A 19,493-nucleotide genomic window follows, 5' to 3' on the forward strand; every position below is an offset into this window, starting at 1 on the left:
CGTATGCAGCCAGGGACACCTGTTCAGACTCAAACCGCCAAACTACCTGTCTTACTACCGGCTCCGCTGATTGGTCGCCGGTCTGGCTGCAACTGCACTCGCCCCCCCCATACTACTTGATGTCTGGGGTCGCCACGACCTCAGACCTCAGAATATTCAGTGCTTCCACAGTTAACACTTCTCCCGGCTAGACGTAAGCGTGTACTGAGAGAGGTGGTAGCTTAAAGCCAATATTCCAGCACCTTACCTTTATTTTTGTATTGCACTTCTTGTTATTTTGTCTTAACGTAACTTTTCATTGTGTCATTTAATTATTCTTATTATTTTGATTGATTGATTTTATTATACAAATTTGTTTGTCCCTTTTATTTATGTTTTGATTTATTTAACGTAATTAAAATTTCATTGTTAAAATTTACTTGTGTTTTGTGTGTCTTCTCCTTACCTTACCACAGACGAAGTTCCAGTTTTTTCTTTTTTTTTATAACTATGTGACGAGGCCATACCCCTAGCCTTAAACAGCCGAACACCAACGCGTTACCGTCACACTGTAAATCTGTGCACATTTACAGCTGTAAATAACATATGTCATTCTAAAAGGAGAATTTCGTCATCCTCACAGTTATTCGAAAGTACAAATATTTATTAGTTTGTCAGTTTATATGGATGTGAAGTTTAATGGTCTGTGTATAGACCTAGCTTCTTCCCTTTCTCCCCTTTCTCCCCTTTACCTTTCTCCTCTTTCCCCTCATTCGTCTTCCCCTTCCTTGTTCATTCTCCCCCCTCCCCCGTTGCCCTTCTTTTCTTTCTTTCCTATCTTTCCTATCCTTCCTATCTTTCCCTTCCTTTCCTTCCCCTTTTATCGCGCCGCCCCTTTCCAGCCATAAAACTGGAGTCTCAGGTAAGTGAGACCGTCGCCGGCCAATCCTATTCCCCAATCTTCTTCACCAATCCTCTTTTCCAATCCTCCTCCTCCAAACGTTTCCCTCTCTCCTGTTTCCCCTATAGCCATTGACAGCTCTCCAAGTCTACAGACAATGATTTCAAATGTCCGGCTCTGGATTCGAGCCAATCAGTGCCCTGATTAGCTCCACCCACTAGGCCTCCCTGAGTTTCCACAGATGAGCTCCAGGCTAGGCTATAGGCCTGCCCTGAAAGTTATGTTTTACTACCGTAGATTTCTGACTCGTTCCAACAAGTTCTTGTTATAAAAAACATTGGAGGAGGAATAATATTCTGTGATTCAAAGTCTGCTCTTCAAGCAATCGAAAACTTCTCTTGGAAGATCGACAGCAAGAACCTCATACTCCCAATTATAAATGACCTAATTGATGCACAGAGTAAAGGGCCTCGAATCTCCTTTGTATGGATACCTTCACACATAAATATAACCCATCATAATGAGACAGACATTGCAGCCAAATTTGCGTGTAACAAAGATGAAGTTGAATTAGATCTAGGTATCCCCATCTGTGCTGTCAAAACTGTATTGGTCCAAACATTCAGATCTGATAGGAAAGAACTTACTGATTCCCAACGACCTGAAAGTACTAGTATAAAAAGCTATGATTTGTTCAGATCTGAAAGCTACATCTATGGACAGCACAAAACGTCCACTAGACTGTGCGACACAGTGGTTGCAAGGATCAGGTTGGGTTACCGTTACCTGTAGCAGGTGGCTGCAGGTGACGGGTCTCCCAATCCTGAGCACTCCAGTTGCAAACTCTGTGAGCAGGAACTACGGCATGATCTCCCGCACTACATCACTGAATGCCCAGTTATTAGACCTTTCAGACCAGTTGGCATGAGGTACCTGAAGCTTTGCAATTACTTTATTCACTCTCGTATTCTTGAAGATATCCTCACAGTATACCCAAAATTTGTCAGTGAGGCAAATACCCAGTATACCCAGTGCAGGCTACTAAACACATGGCCCTGTATGACTAACCATCCTGCGAGATGGGGACTTGTATTACCACTGCTACCTTATTCAATCTTGTGTTGTTGATATCCTCAAAATGCATCCGGAGTCTGCCAGTGCAGACCGCTTATCACATGCCTCTGTATGACTAACCATCCTGTGTGATGGGGATTTTTTAGCATCACCTAGTTAGCTTTTTTGACACACTGTACTCCACTTCATATAGTCTAGGGTAGCTGCACTAATGCAGATGTACCTCATGTATTAATAAAAAAAAATCTTTTAAAGTTACAAAACGTCACGTAAAATGTTAATTGAAAGTTTTGTCTCCTAACCTTACAGCCTACGCCAGAGGACCTAAAACAGAAAACCGGGACAACACGTCATTTTCGTGAGCCGATTTCATTTTGAATTACGTCGATTTTTTTTTTAGTCTGAGTGCGCATACGAGCGGAAAGCGACGTAATGTGTAAGAGGACGAGTTGCTGCGTAAACCTGACCATAAAATATTTCTTTATGTTCTTATAAGAACATTATATATAATGTTCTTAATAATAAAGTTCTTAATAATAATGTTCTTAATAATAAAGTTCTTAATAATAATGTTCTTAATAATAATGGTAATGTTCTTTATAAGAAGGGACTCATCTATCCAGCGAACGGTTATCTGATTTCGGGGCTTAACGTCCCCGCGGCCCGGTCCTCGACCAGATCTCCATTTTGTTACACACCCCCAGGAAGCAGCCCGTAGCAGCTGTCTAACTCCCAGGTACCTATTTACTGATAGGTGAACAGGGGGGGCATCAGGGTGAAAGAAACCCTGCACCATTTGTTTCCGCCCCCGCCGGGGATCGAACCCAGAACCTCAGGACTACGAGTCCCGAACACTGTCCACTCAGCTGTCAGGCCCCAACACACACCACTTATTTTCACAGCTTCGCACATCGTTAACCTAACCTTAACTGCTCTCACTAATGACCTAACTTGTGCCTAATGAGTTGTGCTCAAGTTCAAGATCAAATACGTTTACTGAGACAATAAAATTCATCTCAAACATCTCAAAGGGATGGAACAGATTAGGCTATCTCCACCCTCCTCGTACTCACCTAGTTGTGCTTGCGGGGGTTGAGCTCTGGCTCTTTGGTCCCGCCTCTCAACTGTCAATCAACTGACGTGTTGAAGTCAGTTTGACTCAGGCGCTTCTATGTGTGTGTCTGTTAATTCTGCAGAATTAACGACACCAACAAAATCTCTTTTGCTTTATATTTAGAATATACCAGGAGGAGTTACCCGGCGGTTCCCGGGGGTGAACAGAGCATAAATAGGGTATTCAGAGAAGATCTTGTGGGTTCTTCCCTAGACACTTGAGTATTATCTTCACCCCCCCCCCCCTCCCTTTTTCTTCTCTTTTATTCTGTTATACAATGATATAGTTAAATTATTTTATTATATATAATAGCGAAGAGGTCATTGGAATGAACTTACATATCATTTCTCGAGTGAACTGTAGCTTTGTTCAGTGTTCAGCGGAGGTGGAACACAGATTGGTTCAGAAATCATTGCTATATTTACTCGTGTAAATGCGAAATGAAATGCGAAGTTCCACGGCATCACTTTATCGTATTAAGAAAGATCTATTATTAAGAAATTGAACTATTAAAAGAGCTTGTGTTGAATTGGGTCTATTCCATCTCCTATTCCAAGTGCACTCTGAGAGCCTCGGGTCGAGTGGGCGTAGAGTGTAGAGTGAATACAACCACTCTTGGGGCACTAAATAGATAGGATAGGATAATATTGGGTAATGATGCCTTGGAGCACGATTCATGAAGCAGTTACGCAAGCACTTACGAACGTGTACATCTTTCCTCAATTTTGGCGGCTTTGGTTACATTTATTAAACAGTTTACAAGCATGAAAACTTGCCAAATCAACTGTTGTTATTGTTATAAACCGCCTCCTGGTGCTTCGGAGCTCATTAACTGTTTAATGATGGTAAACAAAGCCGCCAAAGATTGAGAAAAGATGTACAGGTTCGTACGTGCTTGCGTAACTGCTTCGTCTGATCGTTTGCAGCAAGTTCTCCTAAGGTTTCCAAACGTCATAAAAGCGTTAATTGAAAGTTTCCGCTCCAAACCCAACAGCCTAAGCCAGAGAACCCAAAACAGAAAACGGGAAATGAACGGAGGACAAGTGATTCACTAATCACCAAACCACACTACCCAGCACCACACCACCCAGCACCACACTACCCATCACCACCCAGCACCACACTACCCATCACCACACTACCCAGCACCACCCATCACCACACTACCCATCACCACCCATCACCACACTACCCATCACCACCCATCACCACACTACCCAGCACTACCCATCACCACACTACCCAGCACCACACTACCCATCACCACACTACCCAGCACCACCCAGCACCACCCAGCACTACCCATCACCACACTACCCAGCACCACACTACCCATCACCACACTACCCAGCACCACCCAGCACCACCCAGCACTACCCATCACCACACTACCCAGCACCACACTACCCATCACCACACTACCCAGCACCACCCAGCACCACCCAGCACCACCCAGCACCACCCAGCACCACCCAGCACCACCCAGCACAATATATTACCTCCCCCTGGCCCGGGTCGGACCTAAATTTGTGCTGGACGAGAATTTTAATTAATTTTCATGTTAATTCCACGTCCGAAATCTAAAATATAAAAAATATTACATTAGAATCTATTAAAACACTAACTTTATTATATATATATATATATATATATATATATATATATATATATATATATATATATATATATATATTATTCTATTCTAGCCGGTGGAACGCCAATAACTTTAAGTAAAAAAAGAGTAAAACAAAGTAAATAAAACTGGTTTTGCTGCTAAATCTCTTTACGGTGTGAAAATTGCGGGATAAAGTCCAGTACACGGAAAAACTCAAATATTTAATATAGCAAAAAATTACTTGAACAATTAAAACAAATCCCCAATAAGACTTGGCATTACACAACACAAACATGCGAGAGAAACAAACAAGTGACTGTTACGTTAATAGCAAAATTAAAGGTGCAAATACAGTACTATATACATGAGCTGCGCGAGTCTACCGGACACCCAGGAGAGCGAGAGTAGATGTGCAGCTTAGAGCACTGAAGAGTATTCTGCCGTCTGGCTCTTGTTGGTGTTATAGATTCAGCTACTCGGAACAAGTTCCAAGTAGCACGGGCTATGGTGAGCCCGTAACTTACCTGGCACAGGAGCGGGGCAAGTAGCACGGGCTATGGTGAGCCCGTAACTTACCTGGCACAGGAGCGGGGCAAGTAGCACGGGCTATGGTGAGCCCGCAGTAGACTTACCTGGCACAGGAGCGGTGCGGGTCTCGTCTGGCTAGTGGTGAACTACTTTTATACACGGCCAAGCCCAGTTGTAGGTGGCGCTGGTGTGCAGGTAATTGTCAGCCGGCAGTCTCAAACGAACAGTTTAGCTGGCGAGTGTAGCTGGGCCTCCAGACGTAGGTGGGTCGGGGGTCACGGGTACTGGCGGGCAGTGAGAAGTGGTATCTGTCTAGACGCCGCGGAGAGCTGAGCACGTATTGTTCTTGATGCTAATTTCTTACACTTGAGTATGCAAAATAGTTGTTGAATGTTCGGTAAAGGAATAGGCACGATCTCCTTGCCTTATATCTCTTATATAGTGGATATATATATATATATATATATATATATATATATATATATATATATATATATATATATATATATATATATATATATATATATATATATATATATATATATATCCACTCCCTAGTGGTGGATATATATCCACCTACTCTCCCCAGGTGACCCCCGGGGCCCCGGTATAGTAACCAGGCAACGAAGAGTTAAAATTTGTTTCTCCCGTAATGAGGGAGAGGCTATTTTTGGCTCGTAGTGAGGGGAGAGACGAGGAAGGAGAGGTGTGAGGGAGAGAAGGGGAAGTGAGAGAGACTGAGTCTCTCTCACTCTCTCTCTCTCTCTCTCTCTCTCTCTCTCTCTCTCTCACACACACACACACACACACACACACACACACACACACACACACACACACACACACACACACACACACACGGCCCCATCACCTCCATCATGCATGCAAATGTGCCGACACAAAAGGCAAGCCGGGCTGGATTACCACCATGGCAGCGTGAGTGATGATCCACGCAACTGTTGCTGCCTGCTGCCCGTATTGATATTGGCGGGTTGATGTGGCGGCGGGTGGCGGTGAGATTTGTCCAGTTGGTAGCGGTTGGGTAGTGAGGGATAGGAGGCACGGAGGGAGGGAGGGAGCTACAGAGATAAGGAGCAAGGCTGCGGGCTCACCATAGCCCGTGCTACTTGGAACTTTTTGTTCCAAGTAGCGAATCTTTAACAACAACAACAGATAAGGAGCAGGAAGAGGCACAGAGAGAGAGAGAGAGAGAGAGAGAGAGAGAGAGAGAGAGAGAGAGAGAGAGAGAGAGAGAGAGAGAGAGAGAGAGAGAGAGAGAGAGAGAGAGAGAGAGAGAGAGAGTGAGAGAGAGAGAGAGAGAGACAGAGAGGGAGTGAGGGACATAGAGAGCTTAGAGAAAGAGGATGAGAGATATTCCTCCAATCTCGACAATTCAGAGCGAGGATAAAGATCGCACCGTCGACCGGATTTGAGGATTGATGGATCCGAATCCGGATTCCAGAAGATTCAACGAATGGGGTTCTCGGTGATTTCAAGAACGGGTCCTTTAGAGAGTCTCCTATTCCAGCAAATGAATTCGCATGAATCTAGAAAACTGTTCTAGAAGATTCTGGGGCAGGATTATAGAAGATTATTCCATAACCTGAGTTTCGAGGATTGTAATCCATGGTTCTGGAATATTCTTGAAAACAGATACGACCTGGAGGCCGAGATACGACCTGTAGGCCGAGATACGACCTGGAGGCCGAGATACGACCTGGAGGCCGAGATACGACCTGGAGGCCGAGATACGACCTGTAGGCCGAGATACGACCTGGAGGCCGAGATACGACCTGGAGGCCGAGATACGACCTGGAGGCCGAGATACGACCTGGAGGCCGAGATACGACCTGGAGGCCGAGATGCGACCTGGCAATTAGAGAGATATACCAAAGCTATCTTTTCTAATCCTTCCAGAACCAGACCTTCCATTTACTGAAGTCATTTCACAGGAGATATTCCTTCGGAGATTTCCAGCAAGGGCTTGTTGCAGGTCTTGTTCCAGGTCTTGTTCCAGGGCTTGTTCCAGGGCTTGTTGCAGGTCTTGTTCCAGGTCTTGTTCCAGGTCTTGTTCCAGGTCTTGTTCCAGGGCTTGTTGCAGGTCTTGTTCCAGGTCATGTTCCAGGTCTTGTTCCAGGGCTTGTTGCAGGTCTTGTTCCAGGTCTTGTTCCAGGGCCTGTTCCAAGTCTTGTTCCAGGGCTTGTTCCAGGGCTTGTTCCAGGACTTGTTCCAGGTGTACTAGGAGGGGGGGGGGGTTCCGGGGGAGGAGCCAAGACAGTCTTTCTCCCCCCCCTGGCCTCCAACAGTGGACAGACAGACACACACAAACAGATACTCGCTCTTATAAATATAGATAATACCAGGCAAAACTAGATTTCATTCAAGATAAACTTCCACTTAAAATTCAAAATAAAAAAGGAGGTGTAATTCCAGGCAGAGGATCTTGGTTATCTTGAGGGGGTTATCTTGAGATGATTCCGAGGCTCAGCGTCCCCGCGGCCCGGTCCTCGACCAGGCCACTTTGACACGTTGTTTGTTAATGGTAAAAAAAAAATTGTAATGGCTTAAATAAATATAAGTTGTGGCTAGCTAATGTAGCATTATCATGACTAAATAATAGTGACAATAGAGCAGCAATTGCAGTTCTCTCTCTCTCCCTCTCTCAAACATCAGCATGGCGGGAGTATAATTTAGGTAACAAGGCTGGTGATTGGTCAAGGCAGTCATAATGCTATGTAACGAAGCTTGTGATTAGCCGGAGATATTGCCTTCTTCGCCAATCAGTTCGCTTGTTGAGGTGTTGTTATGAGGTGTGTACTCACCTATTGGTGCTTGCTGGGGGTTGAGCTTTGGCTTTTTGGTCCCGCCTCTCAACTGTCAATCAACTGGTGTACAGATTCCTGAGCCTACTGGGCTCTATCATATCTACATTTAAAACTGTGTATGGAGTCAGCCTCCACCACATCACTGCCTAATGCATTCCATTTGTCAACCTTGTGTGTGTGTGTGTGTGTGTGTGTGTGTGTGTGTGTGTGTGTTCACCTAGTTGTGCTTGCGGGGGTTGATCTTTGCTCTTTCGGCCCGCCTCTCAACAGTCAATCAACTGTTACTGCTATTTTTTTTCTCACCCACACACACCCAGGAAGCAGCCCATAGCAGCTGTCTAACTCCCAGGTACCTAGTTACTGCTAGGTAACAGGGGCATCAGGGTGAAAGAAACTCTGTCCATTTGTTTCCGCCTCCGCCGGGGATCTAACCCAGAACTTCATGACTACGAATCCCGAGCGCTGTCCACTCAGCTGTCAGGCTGTCTTAATCCTCCTTCGAGGTCTGACACTGTCATATTATATACACATATATATATATATATATATATATATATATATATATATATATATATATATGTATATATATATATATATATATATATATATATATATATATATATATATATATATATATATATAAACTAAGATAATTATCAGGAAACAACACCAAGGCCATATATCATTTGAAGGGATGGGAGGACAATGAGCTGGGATAGGATGGAGGGACGGAATGGTGCCCAAGCACTTGGACCGTCGGGGATCGAACGCCGACCAGCAAAAAGCGAGGCCCTCCTCTGTATCGGCGAGTGCAAGTGGCTGGAGGGTTGAAGAACAGGCAAAACAATGTTGTTGGTTAGGTTAGGCTAGGTTAGATGATAACATATCTACTCGAACGTTTAACTTGCATTTGGCAGGTCAGGGGATATGTTGTCGATACGTCAGAGTGCGACCAAGTGTCGATGTATGCAGTGAAGGAGAGTAATGCCACGTATGGCGACAAAAGCCGTCCTCAGCACTCTAAAGGTTAAGGAGGTGAAGCTGACTTGTTAATGCTGAACGAATGAATTTCTGACACCAGAATTAAAAGGTCATCGGTTCCATATCAACAGAATAATAATAATAATAATACAAATACAAAATACAACACACAGTAATTAACAGGCGTTCTTTCTCTAGCAGGACCACGCAACTCATACATAAGAGATTAAAGTACACACTTAGTCTGTCTCCTATCCTTTGGCCACACAGAGGGTTTCATGTAGCAACAAGCCTTAGAAGACTGCAGCACATCTTACAATAATATTAGTAGTCAAATACGACAAATATGATGGTAGATAAGTAAAGCATGCCCAATGGCTTACCTTGGACAGATGTATGTCTCCTTACAGCTGACCTGAAAATATGAGAGAGAGAGAGAGAGAGAGAGAGAGAGAGAGAGAGAGAGAGAGAGAGAGAGAGAGAGAGAGAGAGAGAGAGAGAGAGAGAGAGAGAGAGATAGAGAGATAGAGATAGAGATAGAGATAGAGAGAGAGAGAGAGAGAGAGAGAGAGAGAGAGAGAGAGAGAGATAGAGAGAGAGAGAGAGAGAGAGATAGAGAGAGAGAGATAGAGAGAGATAGAGAGAGATAGAGAGAGAGAGAGAGAGAGAGAGAGAGAGAGAGAGAGAGAGAGAGAGAGAGAGAGAGAGAGAGAGAGAGAGAGAGAGAGAGAGAGAGAGAGAGAGATAATGAGGGATGCTGACCTTAGGGATGTGAGGGAGGACCTCCATAAGGGTGGTGCGGTAGAAGTGAGTCTTCTGGGACGGGTCCTTCATGTTGATGACGTCCAGGAACTGAAGGGCTTGAACCGTAGGGTCGCTGCCGAGGTCAAGGGGAGAAACTTTAGCAACACACTGCTAGCGTTAAGGCCACATATACACATATATACTACACACTTCAGGGGTCCAAATGAGAGCCACATGTGAGGGACAATTTATCACGGTATCAATAATATGTACTTTGAACACTTCACCGGAATAAATAAGTGTTCAAAAATGCAACTTTCCTAAAAAATATAATTACTTAACATTAGACATAGCGAATATAATATTTATATAGAATCATAGAATATACACAATATTTAGAATTAGACAAAGGTTATCCAAATAAATAGGAATTCGAGTTTTGATAATTTTAGTTTTAGAGTATAGAAATAAAGATATTAACAGAATTAAAAATGTCGCCGCATTTAAATGCCAGAGAATTAAAATAGATTTAAGATGTCTTCAAATCTTAAAAAAAAGTTTGATCACACACATAGACAAACAAACAAACACACACACACACACACACACACACACACACACACACACACACACACACACACACACACACACACACGTGGTCCACCCCCATTAGGTGAGTACACACACACACACACACACACACACACACACACACACACACACACACACACACACACACACACACACTGTGTACGCCTGTGAAGACTCACACGCTTAATACCACAGAGGGCGCAGCACCTCACTCCAAATTATTAAATAATAATAATATTAACGTAGCCTCGCCAATCAGAAGACCTGGGATCGAACCCTGGACAGACTGGGACGACCAAGCACACTATATCGTACCCCCTCGCCCCCCCCCCTCCGTCATCACCAGTAAAGGCGAACATGGTTGTAAAGCGATTGGCAGATCGTGTTCTGGAGAAGACATGGCGTGGACTGTATCAGCTGACTGTGGTATCCGGTGCCATGTCCAGCCCGTGACTTGTACGGTACGTGTTCCATCCTGGTGTGTGTGGTTCCTATCCTCTCTCCCACGTGTTCCATCCTGGTGTGTGTGGTTCCTATCCTCCCTCCCACGTGTTCCATCCTGGTGTGTGTGGTTCCTATCCTCTCTCCCACGTGTTCCATCCTGGTGTGTGTGGTTCCTATCCTCTCTCCCACGTGTTCCATCCTGGTGTGTGTGGTTCCTATCCTCTCTCCCACGTGTTCCATCCTGGTGTGTGTGGTTCCTATCCTCTCTCCCACGTGTTCCATCCTGGTGTGTGTGGTTCCTATCCTCTCTCCCACGTGTTCCATCCTGGTGTGTGTGGTTCCTATCCTCTCTCCCACGTGTTCCATCCTGGTGTGTGTGGTTCCTATCCTCTCTCCCACGTGTTCCATCCTGGTGTGTGTGGTTCCTATCCTCTCTCCCACGTGTTCAATCCTGGTGTGGGTGGTTCCTATCCACCCTCCCACGTGTTCCATCCTGGTGTGGGTGGTTCCTATCCTCCCTCCCACGTGTTCCATCCTGGTGTGGGTGGTTCCTATCCTCCCACGTGTTCCACCCCGTGTTCCTATCCTCCCTCCCACGTGTTCCATCCTGGTGTGGGTGGTTCCTACCCTCCCACGTGTTCCACCCTGTGTTCCTATCCTCCCGCCACCAATGGCCCTGTTCACCAACACATCAACTGCCTCATTAGCCAGCGTGAGTGGGGGGGGGAGACTCAATTGAGTGACAGGTGAACTCTGCTGTTAAATGCCAACATTGCCTAATGGGCGTTAATTAAAGTGTTGAACGTTTTATACTATATAATATTGATATATATATATATATAACAGGGGGACACAAAGAGATAGTGTGTACTACCCTAATTGTGCTTGCGGGGGTTGAGCTCTGGCTCTTTGGTCCCGCCTCTCAACTGTCAATCAACAGGTGTACAGATTCCTGGGCCTATTGGGCTCTATCATATCTACATTTGAAACTGTGTATGGAATCAGCCTCCACCACATCACTGCCTAATGTATTCCATTTGTCAACCACTCTGACACTAAAAAAAGTTCTTTCTAATATCTTTATGGCTCATTTCGGCACTCAGTTTACACCTGTGTCCCCTAGTGCGTGTGCCCCTTGTGTTAAATAGCCTGTCTTTATCTACCCTATCAATTCCCTTCAGAATCTTGAATATGGTGATCATGTCCCCCCTAGCTCTTCTGTCTTCCAGCGAAGTGAGGTTTAATTCTCATAGCCTCTCCTAGTAGCTCATACCCCTCAGCTCGGGTACTACTCTGGTGGCAAACCTTTGAATCTTTTCCAGTTTAGTCTTATCCTTGACTAGATATGGACTCCATGCTGGGGCTGTGTGTGTGTGTGTGTGTGTGTGTGTGTGTGTGTGTGTGTGTGTGTGTGTGTGTGTGTATGTGTGTGTGTGTGTGTGTGTGTGTGTGTGTGTGTGTGTGTGTGTGTGTGTGTGTGTGCGCGCGTGTGTGTGTGTGTGTGTGTGTGTGTGTGTGTGTGTGTGTGTGTGTGTGTGTGTGTGTGTGTGTGTGTGTGTGTGTGTGTGTGTGTGTGTGTGTGTGTGTGTGTGTGTGTGTGTGTGTGTGGTCGTCTAATACAATGGCACATTACCCAACACATTTTCTTATTACAATTTTTTTTCAATTTGAATATTATTATTATTAATAGAAATTATTATTATTAACATTATTTTATTAAACATTATTTTATTATCAACAAAATACAATAATAATAATGTTAATACATTAGTAACGAAATTATCATATTATCACCGCCTTCAGTAGTATTGCAAATATTATTTTTAATCTGGGGACTAAAAATAATACACTTAGAGGTGTATACTTCGCTTCTCAGTGTGTATATTAAGTATACTATACAGGACTAAAGTATACTTGCTGGTTGGGCACTGAACTACTGAGGTGGCATTATTAAGAATCGAGAAGTTCATAGGCCTTATTAACCCTGAAGAGTATGATTGGTCTTAAAAGCCATTCTGAAGTTGATTGGCCTTAATATCCCATCTAAAGATGATAGGCCTTAATAAGCCTCCAAAGGCTGATTGGTCTTAATAACACATCTAAAGATGATAGGCCTTAATAAGCCTCCAAAGGCTGAATGGCCTTAATAACCCTCCAAAGGCTGAATGGCCTTAATAACCCTCCAAAGGCTGAATGGCCTTAATAACCCTCCAAAGGCTGATTGGCCTTAATAACCCATCTAAAGTTGATAGGCCATAATAAGCCTCCAATGGATGACAGGCCTCAGGTCCAACACCAATACGCACATTAGGAGAAAACAAATCTAAGTCTTTACGTTATCTTGAGATGATTTCGGGGATTTTTTTTTTTTTAGTGTTCCCGCCCCCCAGGAAGCGGCCCGTGACAGCTGACTCGCTCCCAGGTACCTATTGTACTGCTAGGTAACAGGGGCATAGGGTGAAAGAAACTACTGGCCATTGCGCCCGGGATTAAACCCGGGACCACAGGATCAGAAGTCCAGCGTGCTGTCCGCTCGGCCGACCGGCTCCCTCGCTCCGACGACCGACGTCGCCAGAAATAAAGACGATTTTGAAGGTGAGACACAACGACTGAAGGGAGAGGCCTTTCGCCGATTGCTGTAGTTAAGATCATGAAAAAAGGCAATTCTTGAATGTGTAATATAAAATATATTTGGATAATGGCCGTATTAATGAAGCGATAATAATTAGTTTTTCATAATTTCACCGCCAATTACAGTAGGAATTACAATTCAATTTCTTTATTATGCACCCCATACCCATCCCGTGGGCGGTGGTGTAAAGGCTTACAGAGGCACATAATCGGTTCAGGAAGCGCTGCCAATTACAGGGCCTCCCATTACAGGCATGCGCATCATCACAGGCGCTATACCTATTACAGCGGGATACAGAGATACCGACAGAGTACCTCTTAGCTCCAGAGCAAGACCATAAAAGCAGAGATAGAAGCGATAAAAAGCACCTTTATAGCGGGAGGATAACGACTCAAGCTCAGATACACGGCTGAGATGAACAGCATCCGGGTGAAGAGGATGCTACACCCCCCTCCCACACCCCCACAACCCTGACACACCCCCACACCCCCCACACACCCTTGACACACCCCTGACACATCCCAACACCCCCCCACACACCCATAACACACCCCTACACCCCCTACACACCCCTGACACACACCCTACACCCCCCACACACCCCTGACACCCCCCCCCACACACCCCTACACCCCCACACCCCATACACACCCCTGACACACACCCTACACCCCCCACACACCCCTGACACCCCCCCAAACACCCCTGATACACCCCTACACCCCCACCTACACACCCCTACACCCCCACCCACACACCCCTGACACACCCCTACCTACACACCCCTACACCCCCACCCACACACCCCTACACCCCCACCTACACACCCCTACACCCCCACCCACACACCCCTACACCCCCACCTACACACCCCTACACCACCACCCACACACCCCTACACCCCCCCCCCCACACACACCCCTGACACAGCTATGCTACACGACGCCATATCACAACACCTGAAGTAATTAATTAAAGGTTAAATACCTTTTGACACCTAATGAGTCCAAATTTAGTTTAGTTTTGTATGTCACTTAAGAATGAGGTTTCCAGGTTTTCCCAGTTGTCAAAATAAAGTTCATTGTCATTAAGCAACTTGATTCTGTAACTTCAATAACAGTCTCGTGAGGGAGTGCATCAAAAGGCCTTATATTGCCTTCTAGGAAATAAACATTCACACTCATACCTCTTGTGTCTTTTGCCTCGTTTTGTTTGCTCTATAGAGGAGCTCTTACTCGAAGAGGAGCTCGAGTAGGAGCTCGAGGAGGAGCTCGAGTAGGAGCTCGAGGAGGAGCTCGAGGAGGAGCTCGAGTAGCAGCTCGAGGAGGAGCTCGAGTAGGAGCTCGAGGAGGAGCTCGAGGAGGAGCTCGAGTAGCAGCTCGAGGAGGAGCTCGAGTAGGAGCTCGAGGAGGAGCTCGAGGAGCTTGAGGAGGAGCTCGAGTAAGACTCGAGTAGGAGCTCGAGTAAGACTCGAGGAGGAGCTCGAGTAAGACTCGAGGAGGAGCTCGAGGAGAAGCTCGACTTCCCTGCCTGAGGGCGGGGCGGCTCTCAACGGCTTCCTTGTTCCTTGTACAAGTATCATCTCCTAAGTCCTTCTTGATGACGTCTCACACATTTCCTCGTCATTTTCTTATAGTGGTTACCTTGCAATGTAATGATTTCGGGGCTCAAACGTCCCCGCGGCCCGGTCCCCGACCACAATATAGACTTCCAAGTGGGTTTAGCCCCCCCCTTCCCTGACACTGACCAGGTGTTACCTGTGGGAGTGTCAGCAGGTGAGGTCCTCTACGGTCACCTCTAGTCCTCGCTGTTGTCCCTTTAATTGTACATTATTTAAACGTCTATTGATTCACTTAGGCACTTGTCACTCTCTCTCTCTCTCTCTCTCTCCTCTCTCTCTCTCTCTCTCCTCTCTCTCTCTCTCTCTCTCTCTCTCCCCCTCTCTCTCTCTCTCTCCCCCTCTCTCTCTCTCTCTCCCTCCCTCTCTCATCATGATAATCTTACATCAAGTGCATCTTGTCAGGAAATCTTGCTGTAAGTACAAAAGTCCACCTCAGTCTCCAGACGCTGTAAGTGTCCTCCAGTCACGCTGGGAAAACAAATGTCTCCGATTATACTAGAAATTCGAACTCGAATCATATTTTCCATTTCCAGGACGAGGCTGAGCGGTTGTCAATAGCACTCACCAGTTGACATAATCTGTCATTCTTCCTCCAAACTCTCCTTCTTATTTTCACTCCTATTTTCTTGCTTTGTTTCTCTGCTTCCTCTTCGTCATTCTTCTGCAGCTTGTTCCACAGTACCCGAGGGTGTGTGTGTTGTTAATCTGGCACCATGGTTGTTCCAGGACCTTCTTGTCCTCTCATTGGTTGTTCCAGGACCTTCTTGTTCTCTCATTGGTTGTTCCAGGGTCTTCCTGTCCTCTCATTGGTTGTTCTAGGGTCTTCCAGTCCTCTCATTGGTTGTTCCAGGACCTTCCTGTCCTCTCATTGGTTGTTCCAGGGTCTTCCAGTCCTCTCATTGGTTGTTCCAGGACCTTCCTGTCCTCTCATTGGTTGTTCCAGGGTCTTCCAGTCCTCTCATTGGTTGTTCCAGGACCTTCTTGTCCTCTCATTGGTTGTTCCAGGACCTTCTTGTCCTCTCATTGGTTGTTCCAGGGTCTTCCAGTCCTCTCATTGGTTGTTCCAGGACCTTCCTGTCCTCTCATTGGTTGTTCCAGGGTCTTCCAGTCCTCTCATTTGTTGTTCCAGGATCTTCTTGTGCTCTCATTGGTTGTTCCAGGACCTTCCTGTCCTCTCAAGTTTGCAAAATATAAATTAAAGTTGGCCAATTAAAATCAAAAGTAGATCAAAATAGTAAATCATTATTAATATCTACTCAGAAGCTGCATTAACACTGTAAACCTCCACCTGACTGACTGATCTAACACTGTAAACCTCCACCTGACTGACTGATCTAACACTGTAAACCTCCACCTGACTGACTGATCTAACACTGTAAACCTCCACCTGACTGACTGATCTAACACTGTAAACCTCCACCTGACTGACTGATCTAACACTGTAAACCTCCACCTGACTGACTGATCTAACACTGTAAACCTCCACCTGACTGACTGATCTAACACTGTAAACCTCCACCTGACTATTGTAGACCCCGACCTTTACTGACGCAGGCATCACGTGATATGTAGTTTACACACACACAATCAACATGAAAAAAAGGAAATAGAGAGCCGCGAGTTCGAGTCACATTCATTGCCCCAAATGCTTTTCTCAATCAAATGAGTTTCTCAAAGTTTCAAATGTAGATATGATAAGAGCCCAATAGGCTCAGGAACCCGTACTCCCAGTTGACTGGCAGTTGAGTGAGAGGCGGGACCAAAGAGACCAAGCTCAACTTCCCACTTAAGAACAATTAGGCCAGTACATACACTCTCCCTGTTGTTGTTGTTGTTGTTATAGATTCAGGTACTCGAGACAAGTTCCAAGTAGCACGGGCTATGGTGAGCCCGTAACTTACCTGGCACAGGAGCGGGGCAAGTAGCACGGGCTATGGTGAGCCCCCAACAATATCCCGCCAAGCTGGCCTTATATACCGTGTAGTATGTCTCTCAGAGTCTTCTCATTAGAGCAGTCTCAGTTCAACTCCCCATTTTCTTTCTCTCGCCCATTTTCTTTACCTGTCTCCCAGTTTCTCCAAAATCATCCACTACTTTTATCCCTCTAATTTAATCAGTATATAGAAATATCTATATTTTTTATTTCTATTATGCTCTGCTTTCAACAGTTTCTCCGCTCGTCTCTCTCTCTCTCTCTCTCTCTCTCTCTCTCTCTCTCTCTCTCTCTCTCTCTCTCTCTCTCTCTCTCTCTCTCTCTCTCTCTCACCCCCTCTCACCGTGGCCACTCACCTGAAGTACTTAATGAGTGCGACGAGCTGCGAAGTGGGCCTCTGGCGCGGGTCGCGGCTGACCAGTCTCACCACGGCCTCCTGCAGCCCCAGGGGGATCTTGGGCAGTACGTTGTTCACTTGCTCCCCGACCTGCGGGACACACACACACACACCTCACTCCCCTGCACACCTGCCTCACTAGCAGGTGTGTAGGGGCCCTGGTCTTCACACACCTCACTCCCCTGCACACCTGCCTCACTAGCAGGTGTGTAGGGGCCCCTGGTCTTCACACACCTCACTCCCCTGCACACCTGCCTCACTAGCAGGTGTGTAGGGGCCCTGGTCTTCACACACCTCACTCCCCTGCACACCTGCCTCACTAGCAGGTGTGTAGGGGCCCTGGCCTTCACACACCTCACTCCCCTGCACACCTGCCTCACTAGCAGGTGTGTAGGGGCCCCTGGTCTTCACACACCTCACTCCCCTGCACATCTGCCTCACTAGCAGGTGTGTAGGGGCCCCTGGTCTTCACACACCTCACTCCCCTGCACACCTGCCTCACTAGCAGGTGTGTAGGGGCCCCTGGTCTTCACACACCTCACTCCCCTGCACACCTGCCTCACTAGCAGGTGTGTAGGGGCCCCTGGTCTTCACACACCTCACTCCCCTGCACACCTGCCTCACTAGCAGGTGTGTAGGGGCCCCTGGTCTTCACACACCTCACTCCCCTGCACACCTGCCTCACTAGCAGGTGTGCAGGGCCTAGTCTTGTCACTAGGGGGGGGGGGTTACATTAATGATCAACACCACATTTGTTAAGGACAAAAATTAACATTATATGATAACATTCAGTGCAATATATATATATATATATATATATATATATATATATATATATATATATATATATATATATATAATAAAATTAATAATGATTTTATATACTTATAAAAGTTCTTCTTACACTTCATCATATATATAATCCACCAGCCTGTGGTCCCATGATCCACCAGCCTGTGGTACCATGATCCACCAGCCTGTGGTAGTACCATGATCCACCAGCCTGTGGTAGTACCATGATCCACCAGCCTGTGGTAGTACCATGATCCACCAGCCTGTGGTAGTACCATGATCCACCAGCCTGTGGTAGTACCATGAACCACCAGCCTGTGGTAGTACCATGATCCACCAGCCTGTGGTAGTACCATGATCCACCAGCCTGTGGTAGTACCATGAACCACCAGCCTGTGGTAGTACCATGATCCACCAGCCTGTGGTAGTACCATGATCCACCAGCCTGTGGTGGCACCATGATCCACCAGCCTGTGGTAGTACCATGATCCACCAGCCTGTGGTAGTACCATGAACCACCAGCCTGTGGTAGTACCATGATCCACCAGCCTGTGGTAGTACCATGATCCACCAGCCTGTGGTAGTACCATGATCCACCAGCCTGTGGTAGTACCATGATCCACCAGCCTGTGGTACCATGATCCACCAGCCTGTGGTAGTACCATGATCCACCAGCCTGTGGTAGTACCATGATCCACCAGCCTGTGGTAGTACCATGATCCACCAGCCTGTGGTAGTACCATGATCCACCAGCCTGTGGTAGTACCATGATCCACCAGCCTGTGGTAGTACCATGAACCATAGAGGTCACCATGGGTGATCACTTGAGCTTCAAGGTGTTTAATACCATGATATTCATGGCTGACAGTGTTGATGGGCAGGATTACCAGTGGGCCGGAGCCGTGGGTGTTGGACGAGTGTGTCCGCTAACACCAACAGCCTCGTTGACCCGCGGTGGATCTGTTTGGCCGTGTACATGTACCCTATGTTTACCTACTCACGTGCAGCGAGCATATGAATAGCACACATGTTTATACATATAATATGTAGTTAATGTAGACTTGGCAACAAGGCATCAGCTGGAGTGAGCTAGTGGGTGTAGAGGGAAGAGGTGTAGAGGGCAGGGGTGTAGAGGGCAGGGGTGTAGAGGGCAGGGGTGTAGAGGACAGGGGTGTAGAGGGCAGGGGTGTAGAGCCCAGGGGTGTAGAGCACAGGGGTGTAGAGCCCAGGGGTGTAGAGGGCAGGGGTGTAGAGCCCAGGGGTGTAGAGGGTAGGGGTGTAGAGCCCAGGGGTGTAGAGCCCAGGGGTGTAGAGGGCAGGGG

General features: G+C 46.4%; 1 protein-coding gene across 1 annotated transcript in view; it reads right to left on the reverse strand.

Moving 5' to 3' along the window:
* Nucleotides 1-19,493, reverse strand: part of bma (SCY1-like protein bma) — a gene marked incomplete at its 5' end in the record, with an annotated part of 234,606 nt that overhangs the window by 108,588 nt on the left and 106,525 nt on the right. The window contains 2 exon segments of the mRNA XM_069310483.1: nt 9,780-9,894; nt 17,339-17,469. Of these exon segments, the coding sequence (XP_069166584.1) occupies nt 9,780-9,894; nt 17,339-17,469 (246 nt within the window).

The sequence above is a fragment of the Procambarus clarkii genome, chromosome 67 (assembly GCF_040958095.1).
Source record: "Procambarus clarkii isolate CNS0578487 chromosome 67, FALCON_Pclarkii_2.0, whole genome shotgun sequence".
NCBI classification, from domain to species: domain Eukaryota; kingdom Metazoa; phylum Arthropoda; class Malacostraca; order Decapoda; family Cambaridae; genus Procambarus; species Procambarus clarkii.